Source organism: Micropterus dolomieu, linkage group LG21, assembly GCF_021292245.1.
Source record: "Micropterus dolomieu isolate WLL.071019.BEF.003 ecotype Adirondacks linkage group LG21, ASM2129224v1, whole genome shotgun sequence".
NCBI lineage: Eukaryota > Metazoa > Chordata > Actinopteri > Centrarchiformes > Centrarchidae > Micropterus > Micropterus dolomieu.
The window spans coordinates 28,628,509-28,653,294 of record NC_060170.1 but is presented as its reverse complement, the minus strand read 5'-3'; the positions used below and the strand labels follow the sequence as shown (position 1 = coordinate 28,653,294).

The 24,786-nt window shown below is 43.1% G+C and overlaps 1 protein-coding gene across 5 annotated transcripts in view; it reads left to right on the top strand.

Annotated features, from left to right (window-relative positions):
- LOC123961053 (tetratricopeptide repeat protein 28-like) overlaps positions 1-24,786 on the top strand; it is a 168,209-nt gene that overhangs the window by 128,411 nt on the left and 15,012 nt on the right. For 4 of the 5 annotated variants that reach the window (XM_046036154.1, XM_046036155.1, XM_046036156.1 and 1 more), the window contains 5 exons: positions 4,406-4,913; positions 14,127-14,923; positions 15,047-15,591; positions 16,930-17,453; positions 21,910-22,019. In XM_046036154.1, the coding sequence (XP_045892110.1) occupies positions 4,406-4,913; positions 14,127-14,923; positions 15,047-15,591; positions 16,930-17,453; positions 21,910-22,019 (2,484 nt within the window). Of the gene's footprint in view, positions 1-2,708; positions 3,050-4,405; positions 4,914-14,126; positions 14,924-15,046; positions 15,592-16,929; positions 17,454-21,909; positions 22,020-24,786 lie in introns of those variants that run through there. The other variant, XM_046036159.1, reaches the window with a different exon arrangement.

The window sequence follows — 24,786 nt, the reverse complement described above, 5'->3', positions numbered from 1 at the left end:
TGTGAAGATGTCACCCTTGAGCTCTGGGAAGTTGCAATGGACATTTTTCACTATTTTCTGACTCTCTTATTGATTAAACGATTAATTCATAAACCTTACTCATTTTATTATGTATGTATTTATATTTGTTGTACTGTGCTTTAGACATTGCCTATGTTTAGAAATTTTATGCCACATTCAAAACAAGGTTTTATTGAGAAATGTAACATCATATATTTATTACATACATACATATATTCCAGTGAGTGCAGTTGCCAGTTGAAAGAATTGCTTTTTCCAGGCTAAAAGCCTAACATCTGTATTGGGACAGTGAAAGACGAGTTTGTTCCCACCTCTCTGGTAATGGTATCAGACCTGTTCTCCATCCCCTCCTGACTCCTCTCCCATATAATCCCATTAACAGCACTTTACTGAAGTAGTGGCTGCCATACACCCCTGCAGGACATGCTGTTTGGACAGAGGGCAAACTGTGGGCTCTTTAACACCTTACACCTCCCAAGCCTGCTTCTCTCTCACTTCCATGCCCTCTTTTACATCCTTTCAGTTTCCGTGTGGCAATCAGAAAATGTGTATACTTATTAGGGCTGTCCCTGAATAAGGATTTACATAGTCGAATCAGAATCGTCAAGTCCATTTTTGTGTCCGAGGGTCCGCTTTAATCTTGAGAAGCTGCTGAGCTGCAGTCTCAACTTAAACTGTAAATTTCCAGCTACGCTGACGCTTATTGAAGACCCTTTTCTCTCTCTCTCTCTCTCTCTCTCTCTCGCCTGCCGTTCACTGGTCTTCACTGGAGTTTTGCGTACATGCCGTGTTGCCGACAACAGCATGCACAAGACCGGTTCCTCTCAGGTCTATTTTAATAATAATAATACCGGCTATTTAAAAACGATAGAATATTCTGTGTGTGGTTCATCACTTGTGATAAATTATCCGAAAGTCCCGCAAGGTGCGGACAACTCGCCACAACACCAGTGAAGCTGGGGCTCCTCGTCTGCCACTACACACATACACGCTAAGTCTGCACATCCATCCAGGGTTAGGGTTGCAATTTTGGATTTATTATTGAAATTTTTATTTATTTATTTATTATTGTGTATTTATGTATATTGTAATAGGCTGTATATTAACTTATTGGGAGAAAACTGTAAAATCAGATGTTGAGCACCCCAATATCGCCAGAATGCCATGATCCTTGTTTTGCTGTGAAGCTTCGACTGTGAGATTGACAGTCGAATCAGGCTCCGCCCATCGAAGCATAGAATCTTCGACTATTCGGGGTTAGCCCTAATACTTACATGTATTCAATTAATAAAACTGTTATCTTAATAACATTGGGTTTCATCAATTCGTACCTTGATGTCTGTTCAGTTTGAATTAGTCAAACCAGTGGAGAAGTGTGGCTCAAATGAAGTATATATTGCAAGTGCAATCAAAGAAGCACCAGGCAAGTACTTTTTCATGAAAGTAGTTGATGTCAGAGCAGTGGATGCTTGTTTGTACACTTGCTCATGTCTTTGTTAGCCAATTTCTGTCGACCTGTAAGGGGATTCCACACCTGTGTTAATGAACGTAGTAGTGGTAGTCTCTTAAACCAGGCCTGGAGGGCCCTAATCCAACCATTTACATCTCCATGACAATCAGGGTTGTCCAATAAGCTCTGCTAACCTGGGCTGTTTTGAGTATATCAGAGTTCATATTTACAAAGCAAAATAAGGTTTTTGATTTCCAAAGGCATAGTATTCACACGGCTGCAAGGTAAGGCAGAACCACAACGCTCAACACATCAGTGAAGTGGTAAGCAGGAATCTCAGGGTAAGACATAAAACAGGTCAGAGTCACAGATCTTGCATAGCACCAAGCTCAGCCATCAAGAGCAGCTCTGCTGCATGACATAAGGGCCTAATCATGCTAAGTACAATACATTACCTCTAGCATGTGCTATGAAAGCAGCCATTTCTCTAATGTGCTGCAGAATATAAACATACTTAGTAGAGGAGGCTGACAGAAGAGAATCGGCAAGGAATCCTTAGTCGCTGTCCTTGTAAGAGGAAAGAAATGGAATAATGTTGTTCGAGCCAAGCATTTCTGATTAACATGTCATCTCAGCCCTCCCCTGCTGCCTCTCTTCTCTCTTCCTTTTCCCATCTCTCCCAGGCAGAACTAGTTTACCTTTCATTAGGAGATCTTTGGTGCAAAATGTGTTTGCTGATAAGAGCCAGCGGTTTATCAACAGTTTATAAAGCATGGCGTTAGGATTAATCAAATCAGCACACATCCGGAGAAGGGCTGGACTCTGTAAACACAATCAGATCTGACTCTGCAGATGGATCGAGAGAAGTGGGGGGAGAGAGTAAGAACAGGGAGGGAGGAAAGATAAGTGCAGAAAAGAAATGGAATCAAATTAGAATGAAGTCAATTTGGGAAAAAAACATGTATTTCAGGCAATTATTTCTCTCCCAGATGGAATGTTATTTTGCGATACTGGTGGGGAGTCAAAATGAGCAGTGGAGGGAGAGGGATGCAGTCAGAAGTGAGAGAGATATGGTCCCAGTGTCTGTCCCTGAGCCAAACACAGTGCATCCTCTGTGACTGGCAAGGCTGGCTCCTCATTATCTGCCTATCTTGGCTTCCATCTGAGGAGAAAATGCAGCGTTGCAGTCTCACTTTAGAGGGACACTGATCACAAGAGCAGCTCATCTCAACTGGAGAAAGATTGCGCTCCCTCTCTCGCTTTCTCTCCCTGTGTCTCCCATTGCGCTCGGTTGAAGACAGACAGAGATGAGGAATACTCTCAGTTTTCTGCTCAGAAAACTGGAAGTTTGAGTCGGAGAGATGGAGCAAAGCTTCAAAAGGCACATGTAATTGAGCAGCCCTAGATAGGCTATCTGGGAACATGAAACAGCAACAGTTGTGACGGAGGGTAATTGCCTCCCTGGGCCTGTATAATGCCTTGTCGAGTCTTTAAACTTGAGCAAACTGCTTGAAGTCCTTATGTCAGCAGGTAATTGGTTCCAGGCATCAGCAGCTATGTGAAATGAAGGAAAGATAGGTAGGTGGGGTGTATGTGTGTGTTTAGAGAAAGAATGTATGAAAGATTCAAAGAAAAGAGTATTCATAAGCGTCCTCAGAAGTGTTCTCTTGTATTGATTTTTTTTTTCTCAACAATGCCCTTGCTTTTCATTTATTCAGAGGGCTCGATATTTTTATAATGTGGCGCAAGAGCAAAGTAAAAATATCTCCTGCTCTACGGGCACATTTCTTCAAATTACATCTCAATGTATTTGTGGAATAATAGCTATGTAAATTTCGAATTTAAGATGATGCCTCATGCCTCCTCTAAAGCCCAAAACAATCAGTTTTGTGTCAGTGGCCAGTTTTGTATCATATGGCTATGAAAAGTGCTTTCATAAACATCTTAACAGCTGAAACTACATTGAGTAGTTCTTCCATTACTGTAGCTGACTTTTGACTTTCTAGTTGTCTGGCTCTAAATGCTCCCAAGATGACCCAGGTCATCACTGCTGCTGAGGCTCGAAGCTAGGCAAGATGGGCAGTTCTGTGGCCTTCACTGCCAGGGTGTCTGTCCTCTCTGCTGGCCTGCATCCAACCCCCTTCCTGGAGGATGCAGCGTGGGACCTCAGGAAAGAGATGCTTTATTAGCTGGCCCTGCATGATTAATTGAACATCTGTTCACACAAAGACAGCTGACCCCAATTCCCAGCTGTTTACCCTCCGTATAAACAGTTAATAAGCCTGCAGTGAAAGTGTCACATAGGAGGTCAAGACTGCATTTTGTGAAACCTCTCCATTTTACTGCATTTGCAGTTGTAGCCAGTGTCTAGTATAGTTTTATTTTCACAGGTGGAGAAAATGAAAGATAGAGAGGATGAGAGAATACAGAATATTGTTCTCTCTGTTCTTAGCTTAAGAGGTCTTGCCAGCAGTCAGCCAGTTGGCCCCCCACAGCTCTGGTGTGAAGCTAAAACCCCTCTCCTCTCCCTCCTGATTAGCAGTGTCTTTGTTCCATTGGTGGTGGCACGCCATGAAGCGTGATTGCAGTGGGCAAACTGACGGCTTTAAAACAAGCCTGCTGTGGCGCTGATCTGATTCATGCTTTACCCCCCTTGTTACTTAGCAAAGACAAAATCAAATCAGGTTTTGTTTGTTGTTGTTCTGGTCTCTGAGCAGTAAGCCTCGTTAGACATTTGGGAATTTAGATTTTTTTCTTCTGTTTTTCCATTTGATGTACAGTTCTTCTGGCAAAAGGGACATTTAATGCAAAGGCATCACAATTACTCACAGTTGATGGAATGTGGGTATAATTAATGGGGCTTTTTTCATTTGCCTATATTCTTTTACCTTGCTGTTATTCTTACCGGATGTCTATCTTTCTCTCTATCCATAGGCTGCTTCGATGGCGCTGAGCAGCTTGGGCCATGTATATACAGCCATAGGGGACTATCCAAATGCCCTAGCCAGCCACAAACAGTGTGTCCTGCTGGCCAAGCAGTCCAAGGATCAGCTGTCTGAGGCTCGTGAGCTAGGAAACATGGGGGCCGTCTACATTGCCATGGGAGACTTCGACAATGCTGTCCAATGTCATGAGCAGCACCTGGGCATTGCCAAAGCCCTGGAAAATAAACGAGAGGAAGCTCGGGCCTATAGTAACCTGGGCAGTGCCTACCACTATCACCGTAACTTTGACAAGGCCATGTCCTACCATACTCACGTTCTGGAGCTCGCCCAGGAGCTAGAGGAAAAGTCCATTGAGATGAGAGCCTATGCAGGACTTGGTCATGCTGCTCGCTGCATGCAGGACTTGGAGAGGGCCAAGCAGTACCATGAACAGCAGCTGTCTATAGCTGAGGGTTTGAAAGACAGGGCTGCAGAAGGAAGGGCCTCCTCCAATCTGGGTATGTATGCAAAATACTTAAAGACTTAAAAAATTACTTATGCAGGCCCCACACTAGAGGATAATTGGGCCAATTTTCGGTCACCCCTCCTAACAATCACAGGAGTGTTCCCCATCTGAGGCTGGTCTGAACAGATTATGTGCCCAAATGATCCTGTCATGTGAAGGTTTTACAGACCGGTTTTACAGATATTCTTAATGTTAACGGTCTCCCTAATTTCAAATTGTAAATTTGTTTCATTTTTACAATTAGAAATCATGGCTACTCCGATTATTTCCTGTAATTTGAAAGGAACATGGATGGAATACTGAGCAGAAACCTGCAATAGCTAATGAGAGCAAGCTGACTGGGAAGCGTCACCAGCTGTGTGCTGTCTACTTGCTCGCGCTATAAGTGTGTAAGCCATGCTGATTCTGTATGTCTCGCCATGAGTTCCACAGTTTTCAGAGTATTACACACAAGTGCAACCAACTGACGACGACAGTCTGCCATATTTGTTTTTTTCTGAAGTCAGGTATCACTCACACAAGTTTCTGTGAGATCCCATGTCGCTGGAATTGACCCTTCGATAAGCCACACCCTGAATACGCAGCTGGCCAATCACAGCGCTACCCAGAGAGATTGAAAGGAGAAGTACGATTTATTCCCTTTCCAAAACCTAAAACAAATCCAGAAAAATGTAGGCTGTGGATTGTTCTAGTGTAAGGTTAGATAGCTAAATGCTAGCTAAATTACTACTGAATGTAACGTTATATAAACCTACTGTAATGTACTGTAGTAGTGAATAGAGACCTACCCAGCTTTACAGGAACAGTGTTGATCCTTAATATCGTTGTCCTCTTTCTCAGTTGTCAGGTAATACGGTGGTTGACTTTTACTGCCTGAATATAACCTTCAAATGTAAAATGCAACTGCTAAACTGTCTCCTTCTTTCTAAGGTAACTTTTACGAAAAATTAGATTTTTCCAGGGAGTGCAGTTATAGACAGTGGCAGCACCGTGATAAAAGTAACTAAAGGGGGCGTGGCTTAGTGAAGGGTCAATTGCCACTCTGAAATCGTTTCATAAATGCCAGTTGTGTGGTCCTGCATCTTGACTGAATCGTCTGGTGTGTGCATTCTTACGATTAAAATAAAAATATCGGTTTAATCTGTTTATCTGTGGTATTCAAATTTTTTTAAATCAGGTAAGAATTGAAGATCTATGATCAACAAGATGAACATAAACACCAAATTCTTCCATATGTTTGTGATACATCATTTGCTTTCTATGTTAATATTGCAACATACAGTACAGTATGCTGAATAATGATATGTCGTAGTAGTGTAGTAGTGTCTTAAGCTTATAAATCGTAATTCAATACTTTTATGGTATGAGAAACTGTAATATTGTCAGATTACTACTATCTGGTGAGTTTGATTAGCAAGATCCAAAAGTATTTGCACATCCTCAGAGAAAAAGAAGAACTAGTTGTTAGATAGTAGGTAAGTAGGTAAGTGTTTACTCATTGTTTGCTTCAACATGGGAATTTATGAGTTTTTAAATCTACATTTGACCTAGCCTACTGAAATGAGGGACGAGAAGAAAAAAAGGCACAGTGTCCAGACTGGTGTCCTTTTTATTGTTTTGGGAGTTTTTTTATTGCCTTTTTATTGCTTTCCTGCTTGTATTTTCTCTGTGCTGCTGGCTGCATTCCTTTGTTTGGCTTAATTTAAATTAGCTTTACTTATTGTTGTTTTTAGTGATATTCATGGTTAGTAAGACATAAGTGTTTTTGTTAATTTTAGGAAGAAGCCAACAGTGTACTACTGTATCATCACTATTTTATGTTAAGTTGTTTTTAGATACATTGCATTATGTTCTAAGTGATTTAGTTCCCAGTAGATTATGTAAGCATAAAGTAATGGAGTGCAGGGCTTCTGCATGGGCGCCAGGGAAGAAGATGGTGCATGTTGGAGCCAAAAATAATTTGTGAGCCCAGGCAGTTCTATTGTGATGGAATGCCAACATATAACGTACAATGTCATGAGTATGAATAAACCCCATAAAAATGTGTAAAATGTGTTTTCATGGGAAATCTCTTCACAGTAATCTCCTCTGCTCTCACCTGCACACTGGCTTCACATGCTTCTTTAAATAAAAAGTGGTGTGCAGATAAATATAAACGAGATGGGGGAAATTAGACATACTATCAGGTCTTTTGATTGAAACTTGAAATGTAATTATTGTCTTCCAATCCAATTCTTTACAGCTATATCTTGTTAAAATGAAATTATTAGTGACATAACCTTGTGGAGTCTGCTAATATACTGATGAAAGGAACCTTAGGGATGAAGGTGTCCCTTTGGATATTACCCCATGAGATACATGTTACGGCCATTTCTTCTGTATTTAGTCCAGCAATTACAACCTATGCTGGGAGACTTATGATAGCCATCAAGACTGTATTAAACCTGACTCTAATGGGCAACTAAGAGGCATAATAGTTTCTCCCAGATGAATTATTCTTTAACCTAATGTGTAAAGCTTTGCGAGCAGAGAGTAGGGTTAATCAGCCAAACATAAATTGAAGTCGTCCTTTGACCGGTGTAATGTTCGCTCATCCTGAAATGCTCTTAGCACCAACACACACCTTATTTTAAAAGTGAGCTGGTAACTGGTTGTCATAAATTAGGGGCTCTAGTGAGAACGTTTTATGATCCTACATTACAAGCTATATTATGAGACGCCACTATCAGACAGCAAATGTGTCACTGTATCTGTAGTATGATTGCCATTATGATAGCCAGAGCACTCTTATTCATTATTAGCTGAAACATTACAATTCTTCCAGTCCATGACAGAGTAATGACAGTGTAGTTGATGCAGTGTCAAAGATCTCCAGCTAGTGACATAGCAAAAGCTACATGAGTGGTTGCTAGCAATGAAGCCTGTTGCTCAATGGAGACTATACAAGTTAAACCATCATGTGCATACAGTACCTCGTGACACCCAGGGAAGCTTCCTGCCCATCTCAGTGCTGCCTGATCTGTTGGTACTTCTAATCTATTTTCTTTCTCTCTGCTTTTTTTTCCTTTCGTTTTTGATGCCTCCCTCTCTCACTCTCCCCGTCTCTTCCCTCACCCCTACTGATTGTAATCTGCAGTTGTCAAGCTCCCAGTAATTGAAACTGACTTGATGAATCGCTTAATTACCTTTAATAGCTGATTCAAGAGGAGCTGAATAATAAAGATAACAGAGAATGAAGTGGAAGTTGTGAAGCATTACTCTGTAATTGCCCCATTGTTGTTGTTGTTGTTGTTGTTGTTTGCGAAAGTGCAGTGTCCATTGTTATTCCATCATCAGCGCCCACAAACCTGCCTAGCACAAGAAGATATGGGCTAAAACTAGCAGGATGCTGTTTCAGACTTCAAAAAAGACTGCCTTTACGCTGTGCACAGAGAGGGGAATGATGATCGAGTGAAGATTAATGAGCAGCGATAAAAGCAAAAAATACTGTGCGAGAGATGGGAAGGAGAAGTTGCCGAAACAGGAGAGAAAAAACTTTTATTGTGCCCTCTCAGCTTGTCGTTAATGTTGCGTGTAGTGTGGTTGAAGCAGCAGCTGACTTGGCTCTGAGGTACAGTTGTATAGAGATTGCCATGCTTTAATATCTAACCATGATGCCCAGCGGTACCAGCAGCCCTGGCTCAGCACACTCTGACCTATAAAGGATATGACAATGTTGCATTCCAGCCCATTTATTATTCATTAATTGGCTAACTTACCCCCTAGTCAGCAATATTTAATATCTGAGAGAGGACTGAAGTGTTGGGTTCCCATGTAGTTCATATTTCTGAATTCATGAAACAGAATCTAAATTGTATTATTCTCTCTTGCATTTCACTTCAAAGAGACTTTGAATAAGTTTGTTTGGTCTGTGTTGTGCTCGCTGTTCCTCGATTTACACCTCGTTTGACCATATGTCTCAAAGAAGTCACTTGAAATGTTGACTCAATTCAGTTAGAAAGCCTGGAGGTAACTGTCCTAATTAAGCATTGCCCCCCCCCTTTCTTTTTTGCACCATCCCCAGGGAATGTTTTCTGCTGATGCTCACAAAAACAAAGCAACAGAAAGAGGAAAACAACAGGAAGAAGCGTTCACAAAACAACACAGAATAAGACAATGCAGACTGCAATGTTCTGCATTCAAATCTCATCAGCTGTATCTAAAAAAACAGGACCTAACTTCTGTATTGAATTAGACCTTTTCAAACGTGTGAGAGAGAATGAGCGCTTTCGTATCATATGTCTTTGTCCAGACATCTGATTACCAGGTTTTATAACATGTCTGATATTAACAGTGTCACACCAGCAGATGAATTATCATGATTTGTATTTTTAATAGGCTGTGTGTGTTGGCAGTTGTGTTGAATTATAGTAACATTGACCCTGAGATGGAGAGCATCTAATCATGAAAGGAATTATATCAGCATATCATGTAATTTAGCAAGATCATCACTGATTTCAGACTGCCCACAGCAGGAACAAACTACAGACAGGGACCAGACATGCCTGGGGCACTGAAGCATAGAGATTATTTAGTTTGTACCTAAGCCTTTGGAAACAGCAGTGATTGTAGATACATTATTATTCTGACCAAGAAAGTGGAATTTAGCAAGCCTAATGGCCCAGACAGGACGCTATAAGGAGGAAGACAGGAAAAGAGCCTAACGAATACATAAAAAGGTACATTTATCTGATATTGGTGACATCTTCAAGTCGCCATTAATGACCAGACAAATACCCTGACTAATATTAGCAGGCCTGTGAAAGGAGAGAGGGCGTGATGGGAAGAATGGTTGGAGAAGAGGTGAAGTGAAATGTTTTTTTTTTAGGATGCCAGTCTTATGTTACTGTCCTGGAGATATCTTTGCTAGCTGGCTGATCTTTGCAGCCTGGCCCCAAATTACTTTTTGTTGGAAAAGCAGCAGATGCTCCCTGCCTCCCCTGCATGGCCCCCTTCCGTCTCCTGACACAGGACCATGCCAGAAACTGGACTAGAGGCCCTGCGAAACACACTCTCCTCTCTTCATTCTTTGTGTTTATGCTAAAGTTTAGCTCACTGTATGCAGTTCATATTTTACTTACAGTGGTGAAACGTAATAAAAAAGTTGTAGCATTATTTTCTATTAGACACTGAGCCCTTTTTTCAGCACATCTGCAAATTTAGCATGAAATGTGATCTGTTCTTAAACGGAGCGGCGATTGTGCAGTGTAAAAAAAAAAAAAGTTGGTTGATACATTGTTGGTTTAAATGGTAGGAGGAATCAGATGTCATGTGTATGGACAATACAGCGACAGTTGGTTTGCTGAGCTGAAGGAGCGGTCAGGGTCAGCAGGAGTGGAGAGGAAAACAGCTCAGCTGGTGCTGCAGGAGGCACAGCAGTCTGTCTGTGTGTTTCTGTTGGCAGACCACCCACTCACCTATCCATACCTTGTCCTTTTATTATCTTCCTGCCTCTCCGTCAGTCAGACTGTAGGAGATGTCTGTGTCTGCCAGTGAGGATTTGGTACCTTAAGCCCAGACCCCCAGCTCTGCCCCCTCCTCCTCTTGCCGACCACAGCAGGAAATGCCTCAGCTCACTACTTCCCCCCACTGATCATAACATACACTATGACATTTATAATTTTCAGTACTGTGTGGGGGAAGAATTGAATCATTAGGAAAAAAGACAACAAAATCACAACCAGTGCATCTAATCAAAAAGGAAATCATATCTTCATCATGATTATTAATTAGTTTCAAATATATTATTTATTCTGCATTTTAAAACACCGTAATGTAGTATGATACTGCCTTAATTTGTCAGTCAGACACATTGCAGCCGTTAGTGATAACCCTCAATAAGGTTGGTGCAATTATTAGAAGGCATTTGGAAGTACTTAACTATATATGCTAGCTCTGAAGGATAAACTGTTTTCTGAATGCTGCCTATCCTCATTGGAATTTCCTTAAAAGATTGACTTCCCTCTTTCGGTATTTTACACATGTCAATCTCCTTGAGCTTAGACCTAAATAGACATCCAAATTTCCATAAACACCACAATTCCAGCATCCTGTTCTGGTTTTTACTTCTCAAACATGAATGTAAATTATAATGTTTACCTCATTCTAAAATATAAATGAGGAACACACCCAAATCATTACTTTGGGCTCAGTCTGGTCATCTCGCCTCTATTTATAGTATCACCCCAGCCCAGTGGCAGCAGCACCATTGTTGGTAAAAATCCTCTTAGCTAACTGTAGGCAGCAGCGCTCTGGACCTTCATAGCTCCCGGAAGAATGACACAGTGATTTACTCAGAACACGACACCATCCCTCAAAGTCATCACAGTAGCATATCCCTCTACGTACAGCCAGCTGTGTAATGAAAAGTGACAACACATTGCCATGCTTTTAATGTCTTTGGTTATGGGGGGATGGAAAGGGCTCTGGATGGATAGGGCCCTGTATAAAAGATTCCAAATGATGCGGTGTGTGCTTTGTCTTGGTTTTTCACAGTCATTGTCTCAAGCTGTGCGCAAAAGAGAAATAATTGAGCCATATTATTTAATACGTTACAGTCAAGTGCATTTAGTATGCATTTAGTAATATCTGGGGTTAAATTGAGTCTCAAGACTGATACTTTGTTGGGGTCATTTGATTTGGACAACATGCCACAGTGACCACTTCAGCTAAAAGCCCCTTACTAATTTCAAATGTTTGTATTTCAACAACATTTACCAGCATGTTTGGTATGGTTTTATTTACTACCCTGCTGGATACTATTCCCAGAGGGCTCCATAATCCTCTTACTATATGGGTGGGGGCAGAAAATATTTTCTTGCTTCAAGTGTGGCTCCAGGCATAGCCTGAGGCTTATGGCAAATATGGCTGCAGCTTCCAAGCCCAGCCTCAAACTTAGCCATACACCCCCAGCCTCTGTCCCGCATGTCTCTTCTACCCCTCCGTCCAACGCTGAGGCCCAGATCCATTTTTAGCCTGCAGCATGGAACATGTTTGCTGCTAATACATCAGTAGGCATTATATCCTCAGCAAGATCAGCCTCCGTCGGGGAAAGCATAACCTTGGGAGTGACTTTGTGGCAAGGGCTGTCACAGCTCTTCCAAGTAGCCTGCTGTGAATCTTAACATGCTTCCCCTCTTAGGAAAGACTAGGCAAAACTAAGGGGTTTGTTTTCATTGTGAAGTTATGTCATTTGCAATATGAATTCTTCTTGTATTACTTGGCAGCACTGCTTCTCTCCGTCTTCTACTCTGTGATACGTGTTGCATGCCAACTCTTCAGGGCGGTGACCTGATGATTACAAGGTCAGTTCAGGTTGTATCATTTTAACCTGAGAACACAAGCAAGCAAACAAAAAAGCACATCAGGTTTGATTTGTCTGCTGGATGCTGAATCATGGTCTAAATTAAGTAGGCAGAGGATCTTTGATGTTTTCCCACCAGAATCCAGTCTGTCTGCAGAAAAAGCTGTTGTTTTTTTTCACCCCCTAATTTAGACTTGATTTAGAGTGAAACATTGATTATGCAAATGTCACACTTTTTCTTCCATGTGCACCATGCTACAAAAGTACATGTATGTATAAATACCTGGTAATGTGTCAAACCAATATGCAGCCCAGTGGCTCATACTATAAAGGCGCCAAAGCTTTTTCCATTCTCATTGGCCTAATGTGCTGCTTTTTAATTGAGCCAACATCTGAATGCATATCTACATCTATCGTATGACCTCCGCAGTCGTTTGAGCAGTCTGTTTAGTTTCAATCCCACTGTTTATGTAGCCTGTGTTCAGGCCCATAATGTGGCAGGTTTCGGATGAGATAAATGGGAAAACACACATGGCGGTAACTAATCCCGGCGGCACCATCACATTCTCACCACAAGCCACAGAGCCCCTCTCCCTTCTTGGTTCCCACCCACTCTGGCTCCAGAACCGTTTCCATCCCTGGTGTCCCATCAGTGGCTGTACCCCCATCCTACTAGCCCATTAGTCTCCATGCTGATGCAGCAAACCAATGATGGCCAGGCTGTATGGTGGATATAGTAGTAGTTATTTGCTTTTCAGCTGGCTTCTCTGTCTCCATCCGCCAGCCTGTAGGCATCTTCTCTCTCAGTGAGGTTTAATATTATCAGTGCAATTACTATCATTGAAGGCTGGGTGACAATGCCCAGAGAAGAGAGACCCAGAGATTAGTAGTGAGTCTCAGAAGGAGGAGAGATACGGTAGATTTGCTGTGATGTCTCTTTACTCTCTGCTGTGTATTTGTCAGTGTGTATGAGCATGTGGGTGTGGGTGCACATTTGTTTGGATGTTGTGTGTGTGTGTGTGTGTGTGTGCGTGAGGTGGTTGCCTGGCTGTGGGGTAAAGCTATTATTTTTCAGAGGATTGTATTTTATCAGAGATAATATGCTCAATGCACCAGGTTCTCCATTATTTATTGTTTCTCCACAATTTTTCTAAAGTTGTTTGCTGAGCTTTCCATCAGCTCTTTTCACCCACTTTTACTTCCCCTGTCTGTCTTTCTTTCTTTCTTTCCTCATAACCATTTCCAAACCTGTGGAAAAGTTGTTGATTTTGGTAAAATCCCTATAAGACACAATCATCAAAGACAGCTTAGGCTATCAAAAGATTCTATTTTGGTGTTATAATAACTCTGTTTGATTGCACTACATTTTAATGACCATAATTCTGTGGGAGAGTCTGTTGTGTAAGCAGAGAACAGATGGCTCAGAGAGCATATTTTAACAACCAAATTACTTGCCTTTTACATGAAGAGCTGACGAGGCACTTGAATTTTACTCAATTACAATTTTCCCCTGACTGGGTCTTTAACTTTATCCTCTTGCTCTTGGATAGCACTGTGGCCTCACAGCAAGAAGGTCCCGGGTTCAAACCCTGGTTGTCCTGGGGTATGAACTGGGATTTTGCATGTTTTCCCCGTGTCTGCGTGGGTTTCCTGCAGGTGCTCCGGTTTCCCCCTCTATCAAAAAGATGTTAGGATCTTCAATGAGTGCCACTGACCAAAACACTGATATAGATCTGGAGTTGGTCCCCGCGTGCTGCACAGCGGCTTCCCACTGCTCCCTTCAGGGATGGGTTAAATGCAGAGGGTGAATCTCTCTACGTGTATGTGTATGTGACAAATAAAGTACCTTTCCTCTCTACACAGGCATCATTCACCAGATGAAGGGGGACTATGAGACTGCACTGAAACTCCACAAAACTCATCTGGCCATTGCTCAGGAGCTGAATGACTATGCTGCTCAGGGTCGGGCCTATGGTAACATGGGTAACGCCTACAATGCCCTGGGAGCATTTGACCAGGCTGTTCGCTACCACCGCCAGGAACTGCAGATCTCCATGGAGGTCAATGACCGGGCCTCGCAGGCCTCCACTCATGGAAACCTGGCTGTGGCTTACCAAGCCCTGGGAGCCCATGACCGCGCTCTGCAACATTACCAGAACCACCTCAACATTGCCCGTGAGCTCAGAGATGTCCAGAGCGAGGCACGGGCTCTAGGCAACCTTGGCAACTTCCACTGCTCTCGAGGAGAGTTCCCTCAGGCCGTGCCCTACTATGAGCAGTACCTCCGTCTGTCCCCTGACCTCCAAGACATGGAGAGTGAAGGGAAAGTTTGTCACAATCTGGGTTATGCCCACTACTGTCTGGGCAACTACCAGGATGCCGTCAAATACTATGAGCAGGACCTAGCTCTGGCCAAGGACCTTCATGACAAACTGAGTCAGGCCAAGGCATACTGTAACCTCGGTTTGGCTTTTAAGGCCCTGGGAGACTTCACTAAGGCAGAGGAGTGTCAGAAATACCTGCTGTCTCTGGCGCAGTCCCTGAACAATGCACAGGCTCGCTTCAGAGCTCTGGGGAACCTTGGGGACATATTTGTCTGTAAAAAAGATGTGGCTGGAGCCATTCAGTTTTACGAGCAGCAACTGGCCTTAGCTCACCAGGTATGGCCACACACAATGAAGCATAACATATACTAGTACAATTCATCATATAAATAGGAAGTGTCAGAAAATGTAATTTTGATACCGTTCACTCATGTCCCTCATGCTTCTATCTCGTTTCAGGTTAAGGAGCGTAGGATGGAGGCCTGTGCCTATGCTGCCCTGGGGGCAACCTACAGACTTGTGCAAAAATATGACAAAGCTCTGGGCTACCACACCCAGGAGCTGGAGGTTTATCAAGAGCTGGGCGACATGCCAGGAGAGTGCAAAGCCCATGGTCACCTGGCAGCTGTCTACATGGCCCTGGGGAAGTACGCCATGGCCTTCAAGAGCTACGAAGAGCAGTTGGAGCTAGGTCGGAGGCTGAAGGATCCTGTCGTGGAGGCTCAGGTGTACGGAAATATGGGCATCACTAAAATGAATGTAGGTGTGATGGAGGAAGCTATTGGCTACCTGGAGCAGCAGCTGGCCACTTTACAGCAGCTGAGTGGCAATGAGGCAGTAATGGACAGAGGCAGAGCCTATGGAAACCTAGGAGACTGTTATGAGGCTCTGGGAGACTTTGAGGAAGCCATCAAGTACTATGACCAGTATCTGTCAGTGGCCCAGAGCCTCAACCGCATGCAGGACCAAGAGAAGGCCTATAGAGGCTTAGGCAATGGACATAGGTGAGTCCTCTTTAAATGAAAGGCATCATGTTTCAAACTAACTATATTATATTGCTAGAAAGTACTTTTCAGTCTCAGTCACCAGTATCAATTTCCCCAAGCTGTTGCAGTAGCAGATAATAGTATTGACTGGGTATTACTAATAATCACAGTAATCCTGCTTTGCATATTATTTTTCTCCTTGCACTCACTATCAAGGACCACCATAGTTTAGAGACACCTTGCCTGTGAGCAAGGCTTGGATGTGAGCCTGGTGCTAGCTGTCTCAGCAGCAGCCTAGTGGCCCTGGCTTTATCTGTATGCAAAGAGGCTTTGGCACATAGACGTCTGAGATGGAGGGAAACACAGTTATTTCAAGGCAACCTCTTACATCGTGTGTCTCTTCTCCCTTCTATTTCTCCTTATGCGTCAAAGAGCTGATAGCATCCTAGGAGACTGCACTGCAAAATAAAACACGAAAGGCTTGCTGAAATCCTCATTTCGGAGATGATTTTCTTCTTATTGTGCACCATCAGCATGGCACCAAGCAATCACATACAGCAGTATTAGCCATGCATGAGTTCAGAGGGGAATAAAAGACATCAGACACAAACCCTTCTCGCCTTCTAACAGCTCTTAGTCAAGCACATACATAATCACACAACATTAATTAAGATGAAGGGTTTTATTCTTTAAATGCTCCATTTCATCCGTCATCCGGCAATTGTTGGCATGCCTGAGAATGTGAATAAAGTCTGTTTGAAGGCTGTGAAGGCAAATAAAATGTTGAGATGGGATTAATGCCACTCTGTCAACACACACACACGAGGATGGAAGCAAGGATCCTTTGACAGATGACCTATCTTGTATAAAAGGATGGCAAACAGTAGTAACCTTCAAACACAGCCCAAAGTTAAAATTTTAGTGCTCAGACATTTCTCATATAACCTTCCACATACATTGAAGTTTGTCCACATCATCAGGTATCAGCAGCGTGTTCTATCTATATTTAATTTATACCAAAACTGAAATTATCGGGTGCTTTGCAAAAAATAGTGTTCTTGCGATGTGAACTCCTTGTTGCATTCTAATAGCGCACTATTACAAGAGAATAGATATGTATCTGTATGAATCAAGAATATAGTTTCCCCAAAATATTAGATAAGCAGAGAGATATAGTTTAGATTATTACATTTTAGAGATTTATTTTGAGTGTTAGATATCTCATTATTTGTTCAATTTGAACAGAAAATACCAGTGACAGATTTTCTTCTAGATTATTTTGTTGGTTTGTCTCACAAATCTCACTCCTAATCTGCTTTGCTCTGACGCTCTTTGAATTTTTCTTTTTACCTGCAGGGCCATGGGAAACCTACAGCAATCGCTGGTGTGTTTTGAGAAGCGGTTAGTAGTGGCTCATGAGCTGGGGGAATGTGGAGGTAAGGCTCAGGCCTACGGTGAACTAGGCGCACTGCACAGCCAGCTAGGCAATTACGAGCAGGCTATCTCCTGTCTGGAGCGTCAGCTGGCCATTGCCCGTGACACCCAGGACAGGCTACTGGAAGGTGATGCCAGCTGCGGTTTGGGCGCTGTATATCAAGCTATGGGAGAGTATGAGACAGCCCTGCGATGCCACCAAAGTGACCTGGAGATTGCAGAGGAAACGGGCAGCCCCACACGCCAGGCCCGTGCCTATGGGAACTTGGGCCTTACCTACGAGTCGCTTGGAAACTACGAGCGGGCGGTCGTGTTCCAGGAACAGCACCTAAGTGTGGCGGCTCAGACTAATGACTTGGCTGCCAAGACACTGGCCTATGGCAGCCTGGGGAGAACACACCATGCACTGCAAAACTACTCACAGGCTGTCATGTACCTGCAGGAAGGTGAGTGTGTCAGGGGGAACAGGAGAGAGGATTGCCTTTGTTGCCTGAGCTGATAGGCTTAGAGTTTGTGAATTCATGAATATGAAATTCAGAGCCTATTTGTTGCTAAGCCTTTGCCACATTTTTATTAGGTTGTGTGTGTGCAAGTGTGTATGTGTGTTTGGGCTTTTGTGCTTATGTGTTATAAGTGCACAGGGGGAATTTGTGTGCGCATTATGCGTCTGTGTTGGCTTCTGTGCTGTATAGGTAAAGCAGCATTTGTGTGTGTATGTCTGTGCAAACTATCAGGATACACGCCAAGGCATTTTTTTTTGTTTACTGCTAGCTGTTCTTCACACCTCTGTATCTACTTTTCTCAGAGGGTTCTTTGCAATGAGCTGCCAAAGGATCTTTTCACACAGTGGTTGACAGACGCCTTCGTCTCATGCTTCATTGTCCCCTACAGATTATGGTGAAATAAAAACCTGCAGCTTAGCCCCTCAAAAATTCATTATGTCAGTGCAGGATGTATTTGTCACCAAGGATGTGATAAGTGGAAGCATCCATGGATGCGAGCTGAATGTCCACACCACCAGCCTCGCCCATACCCATTGACAGACCTCATGCTCAGGCACACCCACCGTGTTACGACCCAAACCCAGTTTGAATCCTAGAAAATTGCAGCTTGTGTAAGAGGACAGTTGTATATTTCACCCTACAGGGAGTCAATGCAAGGGAACAGGAATACATCTCCTCTATCTCTCCTCCTCCTCGCCTGCTTTATTAGAGTTAGCTGGGCCTGCAATGACCCATACACCCTCTGCAGGCCTGCTTGTTGAGCTTTAATGAAAACAAAGGCGACAGGCCATTCTGTCTCCACCCTGTCCCCCTGTTGTCCCCCGCACTGTCCTTGTATTGTTCCTTTTTCTGGCTGTGAAAAAGAACAGTGCCTTCACTATCCTTGACAGCCAATTATTTCTGGCCAACCTACCCAGACCGAAAAGTTGGCAAGGATTTTTTCCCTTCAGTTTTTCTATTTTTTTATATTCCTACTGGTAGTTTTGTATTTTTTTTATTCTTCAAGCTACACTGCTTGTTTTTTTGTTTTTTGCCTACCAAAACAGATTAATTGGAAGGAGGAATAGAAAGGCAGCTCCAAAATAGTGCAGATACTGTGAACAACATGTGACCTCTAAAATCAGTGTATGTGTATTTATATATATATGTGTGTGTGTGTGTTTGTGTCTGATGGTTATTCTGTGTTGCGCAGTAATACAGAATGATAAGGCTGCAGTGGAAGACTTATTAGGATACCAATTAACTGCTAATAGGCAGACATAATTTCTGTCACTTCAAGTGTACACACTATTCCATAAGTTATCTTCCTGTGATTTTACATTAAAGGAAATTGTACATTGCTGTCTCAATCTTAAACAAAAGAGGCATTGCACACTGCAAGATGCACTTTTCAATGATTAACACAACAGTGTCATTAAATCAATGCCGTCATTGTAGCGACTAATGGAGGTAAAACAGTTTCTCCACGCTTTCTTTATTTATTTATTGAACAACAACTAACAGAATAACAATATTAACCTGCAAAGGCAAAGTTGTAAAATGTAAAACTTGAACAGACCATTTTTTTTGTGTGAAAACAAAACATCTATGGGATAATAAACTAATCATTTTGTCATATTCAAAGCACACTTGTATAGTATAAGTATACACTGCACACACAAATCTGTATAATCTAAAAACAAAAGGGACCTTAACCATATCTAAGACAAAAAAAATAGATATTATAGCTTCATATACAGAGTATTTAAAATTGCATTTTACAACATATGATTTTATACAGTGTTATACATTCTTTATAAACACTATAATAGTGCTGGCAGAGGAATTCTAATAAAAACACAGTCATGTTGGTAGACCTTTGAATAGCATGTCAGGAGGCATATAAAACTAAATGCAAGTATCTCAGTGTGAAATGTCTGGACCTTTCATCATCATATGTAGACCCCTCATAGTCTTGAACACTGGTTGCTGCTAAAGTGTCAGTAGCGGTTTGACTGGTTGCATAGAGAGCTAGTGATATACTTGCCTTCAACTGTTGTAGGCCTTTGTATCTATTATATTTCTCTGCTTCTTAGGCTCAGAACAGACAAAGTATTTCATCTCAACATGTATTTTAGTGATTAACATCTGAAAAGCAGAAAAATGAATTAGCCTAACTTTCGTTTATCTCATAAATTATTAAGCAGGCTTTCACAAATACCAGTATTTAGTTCTCAACTTAATGCAAATGTCAATTCTTTCTTATTGCATAATTGTAGAAATGTGTTCATATAGGAAGATTGTGGAAGATTTCTTTTTTATACAGAATAGGTAGATTTAGGTATTGTGTGAGGTAATGTATTTTTCTTCAAAGAAATTTTACCATATATGACACACTGTTCTTTTGGTGGTCATGATCAAAGGATACTGTGTTGTCATGTGTCACTAGTGCACATGTGCAAAGGTATTTTGTTTTGTGGCACAATGCGCTTGCTTTTCTACAGTACATGAGATTTGGTTCCCTTGTTCCAACGCACATGTATGTGGTGTCTGCACGTAAAGCTTGTGTCTGAAGCCAGAGGTGCGTGGGCCTCAGGGGCTGCAGAGAATCTCTCACCCAGCTGTCAAGCAGCCTTTAAAGTGTTCTCTAGTTGCTCTTCAGGGTGCAGCCAGCCACGGCCACATCCTCATGTCAGCCGCCGCTACGTGACTGTGCCTGCGGGGCGCACCAAAGGCACGCACAGTGACAGTGACAGACACTGAATGATACAGAGCGGGAGAACAGAGGGAATGAGAGAGTTGGGGAGGAAAGGAGGGATGGAAAGAAAGAAAGAGAACGGCAGGCGGGCGGAGGGGAAAGACAGAGATCGGCATGAGTCATAATTCACATGTATTATTTCACTGTCAGCTGGAGAATAAAGAAAACATAGTGTTGGTTGACATTCAGGCTTGATCATAAAGAACTATCACAGAGCAGCTCAGAGAAAGAAAGGTTTTGTGTGTGTTTGTGTGTATGTGTGTGTGTGTGTGTGTGCAGATGAAAGGCTCAGAGCTGGAGTTGAGATGAGTGAGGGGTGAGGCTGTCAGAGAATGAAAAGGATAATTTAGATCTGTTTCCCCTCTCTCGCTCTGGCGCCTAATGAGCCCTAAGCAGTGCCGAGTCCCCGCAAGCACTGCCACCACAGTCAAGATGAAACAGGTAGAGAGAGCAGAGGGGGGCCAGAGACACAGGCACAGAGATGAGAAAATGAATACGGGAGGTAGAGGGAGAGAGGGGCACAGCAGATGCATGGGGGAAGAGGGCAGACAGAGGGAGGGTGTGTGGAAAGATAAGGCGCGAGGGGAGGCTGTTGCAGGCTTCAAAGGCTGCCGGCTAGTGTGGCCATGGAGGAGCCATGAAGTCTATGGTTGCGTAGTGTGCTGGGTCTTGCGGAATAGGCTGGCTGTTTCAGGTCACGCTCTCTGTTCTTGGCTTATCTGGTCCAGCCACAGACTGTTTTCCAGGAATGCCGAGAAAAGCAGACTCGGACGAGGGTGGCTTGGCCCATTTTCTCCTCTCTTTGACCAAAAGCATGTTTAGACCCCTCCGTCACACATGCGAGTGGAGAGAATAGACAAACACAGAACCTGCGTTAAGTGAGACTCTGCATGAGCAATAGGCTATTGCAAACTGCAGACTGCTTGCTGTGCATTTAACACCTTGTGGGTGATATGTGGCCCAGCAGCTGTCGTTTTTTTTCATCATTGTCCTCTGTAGAGTGGAATTTTCATCTCAGTAATTGGGCAGAACCAAGTGCTCGGCAGGCAGACCGAGGACACATGCAAAGATGTGACATACGCCTCACTGCTTGAGGGATTGGAAGTGAAAAACAAACTGCGCTCTCGCCAGGTGATCTGACACAGGCAAACTTATTGAACATACACATCTCGATACACACACACATGTGCATATTCAAACCTTCCCCGGCTTCCTCTTAAAGTCTCTCAAACAAAAAATCACAAAGTAGACTGCACTGTGAGTTTGCACACGGTCTATTATTAGCTCATCAGTGTGTTTGCAAATATTTGCAGGAGTGTTCATGATATTGTGCGGCTTCTTTTACGCAAGCATTAAGCGTGTGTTTGTGTTTGCTCAGCCAGTTGATCCTTAGCATTGATTACTATGCAGTCCGATTAGTGCTCTAACAACCTCCCTCTATGGCAGAAGTGTGTGTGTGTGTTTTAGTCCCAGTGTGAGCTGTATCTTACAACTGAGGCCAAATATCCAAACCTGTTCGCTGTCAGAACATCAGTACCACGCTATGCTTACATCTGTTACTCTGAAAGATACCTAAGAGTCTGCCTGCTCTGAATAATTTTTACTCTCTCTTTTCCCTCTCCTCTCTCTCTCATCTGCTCCTGTTTCCTCCCCTTCTGACAGGCCTGCGGCTTGCAGAGCAGCTGGCTCGGCGTGAGGACGAAGCGAAGATCCGCCATCGTCTGGGGCTCTCTCTGTGGGCCAGTGGGAATCTGGAGGAGGCCCAACATCAGGTAAAGTATCTCCTGTTCCTTCCTCTTCTTGCCTCGGCTCACCTTGACTAATTTCTCCTCATCTTCTCCTCTCCTATCCACTCTTCCTCTCCATCTGGACTCTCTTGTAGTTAAAACTGACCTCTAATAAGCACACATCTGCTGGTCACCAAAGATTACAAATGACAGAGGGAAGTAGATGTACAAAGACATGGAGTGTGAAATATGCACTTCAATAATGCCCTTATGCATATAAAGAAAGAGCCCAGAAGAGAGAAAACAACAGCAGAAGAAAAGGGAGAGGTGGCTGTAGAGCTTGAACACGGCTTCTGGCAATATGCTGGGGAGTCTGTTGAGCTGGTAAATGCTGTCATCTCAGTAGACAGGCAACAGATGAGTGAAGATTTTTTATTTCTATGTGCATGGTCTCATGAGTCCCAAGCTTCCGCATCTCACACACACACACACACGCACGGCCACACAACACAACACACACACACACACACACACACACACACTCTCTTAGTCCTCTTCAGCCCACTGCCCACCTGGCAGGCATGGAATATCCCCTTAACATCTCTCTTTGCAGTCTGTCCACACACCGCAGCTTTTCTCAAGATTTTCTTAGCTTGTGTATCCACATACAAGTCTGTGAACAGTCAGCCAACAGCAGTGGCTGTCACGTGTGTCTGTAGGGATGTTATTCAGCTGCTTTCATTTTCAAAATCTAGTCCAAAACATTTCTGTTATGATACATGCACACTACGTACATCTATGTGACCCAGATAGCTTTGTTTTTCTGTCCTGCCTCGTACTTTTCAAAAAGTAACTTTGTCTGTTTGCAATTATCTGTAACAAGAGTTGGAAAAGAGCGACTGAACCAAGGTGCTGACTAGAGCAGAGGCTCATGAGTCATATTAAGGAATTTGTGTTCAATTAAAGCTAAATATTATTCTAACAAGCCAATGCAACATATTTTCCACTGCATGTTTGCTTTCCAGTTTATCACTTGACCTTAAGACCTTAGTAGTGCATTTTAACATGGTTTTGTCCTTGTTGCAACTTACAGAGATCCAGTGCTTTGCCCACAGATACCACAGCAATGTTTTAAGACTTTCCCCCCTCATGTCAGCTTGTAGCCTCCAGGGTGAATTGCTGGTGGGAAAGGACACTGTTGTCCTCAGAGTATAGATCAAATGGATATTCATGAGATAGCCTGTTGGTACAGATGACCTTGGTAAATACCCTGACCCACTTCAAACCTCATTTGTGAAGGCTGGATTGAAATTCATAAAGCATCCATAAGGTGTGGAATGAGAGTACTTGACCTCATGTTCTTCAATCTCTAAATATTTAAACCCAATTGTAGTTGAACACCATAGCTGCGATCCCGGTGTTCACCGTGTTCCACAGATTGACATGTCCTGATCCTAATCAGCTATTTCAGCAGTGCATGCTCCTTCAGAGAAGAGCTCGCATTCATATCCAAGAGGAGCGTGAATCAATAAATTCATGTTTACTTAAATATCAGTGGTCTCTTGTAGATTAGTTTTTTTTTCTCCTCTGATAATATCTGTCACAGAGCATGAGAGTTCCCCACGGAGGTTATTTTACAAAAATCATTATAGGCGTGTGTATCAAGCGCCACTCACATTGGCAGTTTACTGTGACATTGACATTCACTTAACATGTCAGATAAAAGCCATGTTAGTGTCAGTGACGGTAAAACATGAGAGGGCTATCTGAATGCAAAACAGCTGAAGGATGTAGCAGATTTTACCTGTACCACAGCCAAGCAAATCACTGCAGACGTAGCAAATTTGAGATTGTTTCCCTTTCATCTGTGCCAGGAGGGGTCACGCCAGAAGAAAGGCACTGTGAGAAATTAGTTTCACTCTTAAAGGGATGTCTGCAAGCCTAACAGATTAAACTAGCACTGCAGCAATCCGCCCATGGCCCTATCAGTAAGATCATCGAGTCTAGCATCTCCGTTTACTAGCACTAATGCAGCAGAGCGCTCAGATTCTCTGCTGATCTCTACTCTCCCCCTTTTTCTCCCTCTGACATACTTTTCCTGCATGACCTTGGGATATGCCAGAAGAGCTACAGAGCATGCATATATGTGTGCTCACGCGAAGCACACACGCTCTTCTTTCTTTCTTTCTCTCACCAAACCCACAGTGCGGATAGAATCCTTTTCATCCTTACCAACAACCTTTTCTCCATTGCAGCTCTTTGTCTTGTCATGACCTATGGTCAAGCAGTGTGAGCGGGGTGCTTTACCCTCTCTGCTGGCCCAGGACTTCTGGAGAGTGGCTCTATAGCAGTCCCAGTCATCCTACAGGGCTGCCATAGGTGCAGAAATCAATAACGGCTCCCATGAATCAGCACTCTTGGCTAACTCCGCTTGGCCAGTGTGCAACACTGCTTGCCTCCACACCTCTCCATTGTCTTTCTCCCTCCCACAATCCAATGTCTGGCACTGAATAGAAAGGTCCAATAACACAGACAGGTCTGTTGAGTTCACAAAGCATTTATTTCCTTGGACGCTGTCTGTCCAAGATGATCAGGTAATGGTTTAGCTTCTCATTGCCCTTTCCCATGTCCAGGCATATAAGAGCCGGAGAGAGGTTTACTTTGTGTTGGGTGGTGATTCATCAGCCTACATTACAGTACTTTCCTCTGTTGAGAAAGAAGCAGAATTGGAAGGATGCAGGTCACATCAGCAGTGAGGTGGGATGCTACCATCTAGTGGCCACAATGGTCCTCTTTCTTCAAGTGAAATCAT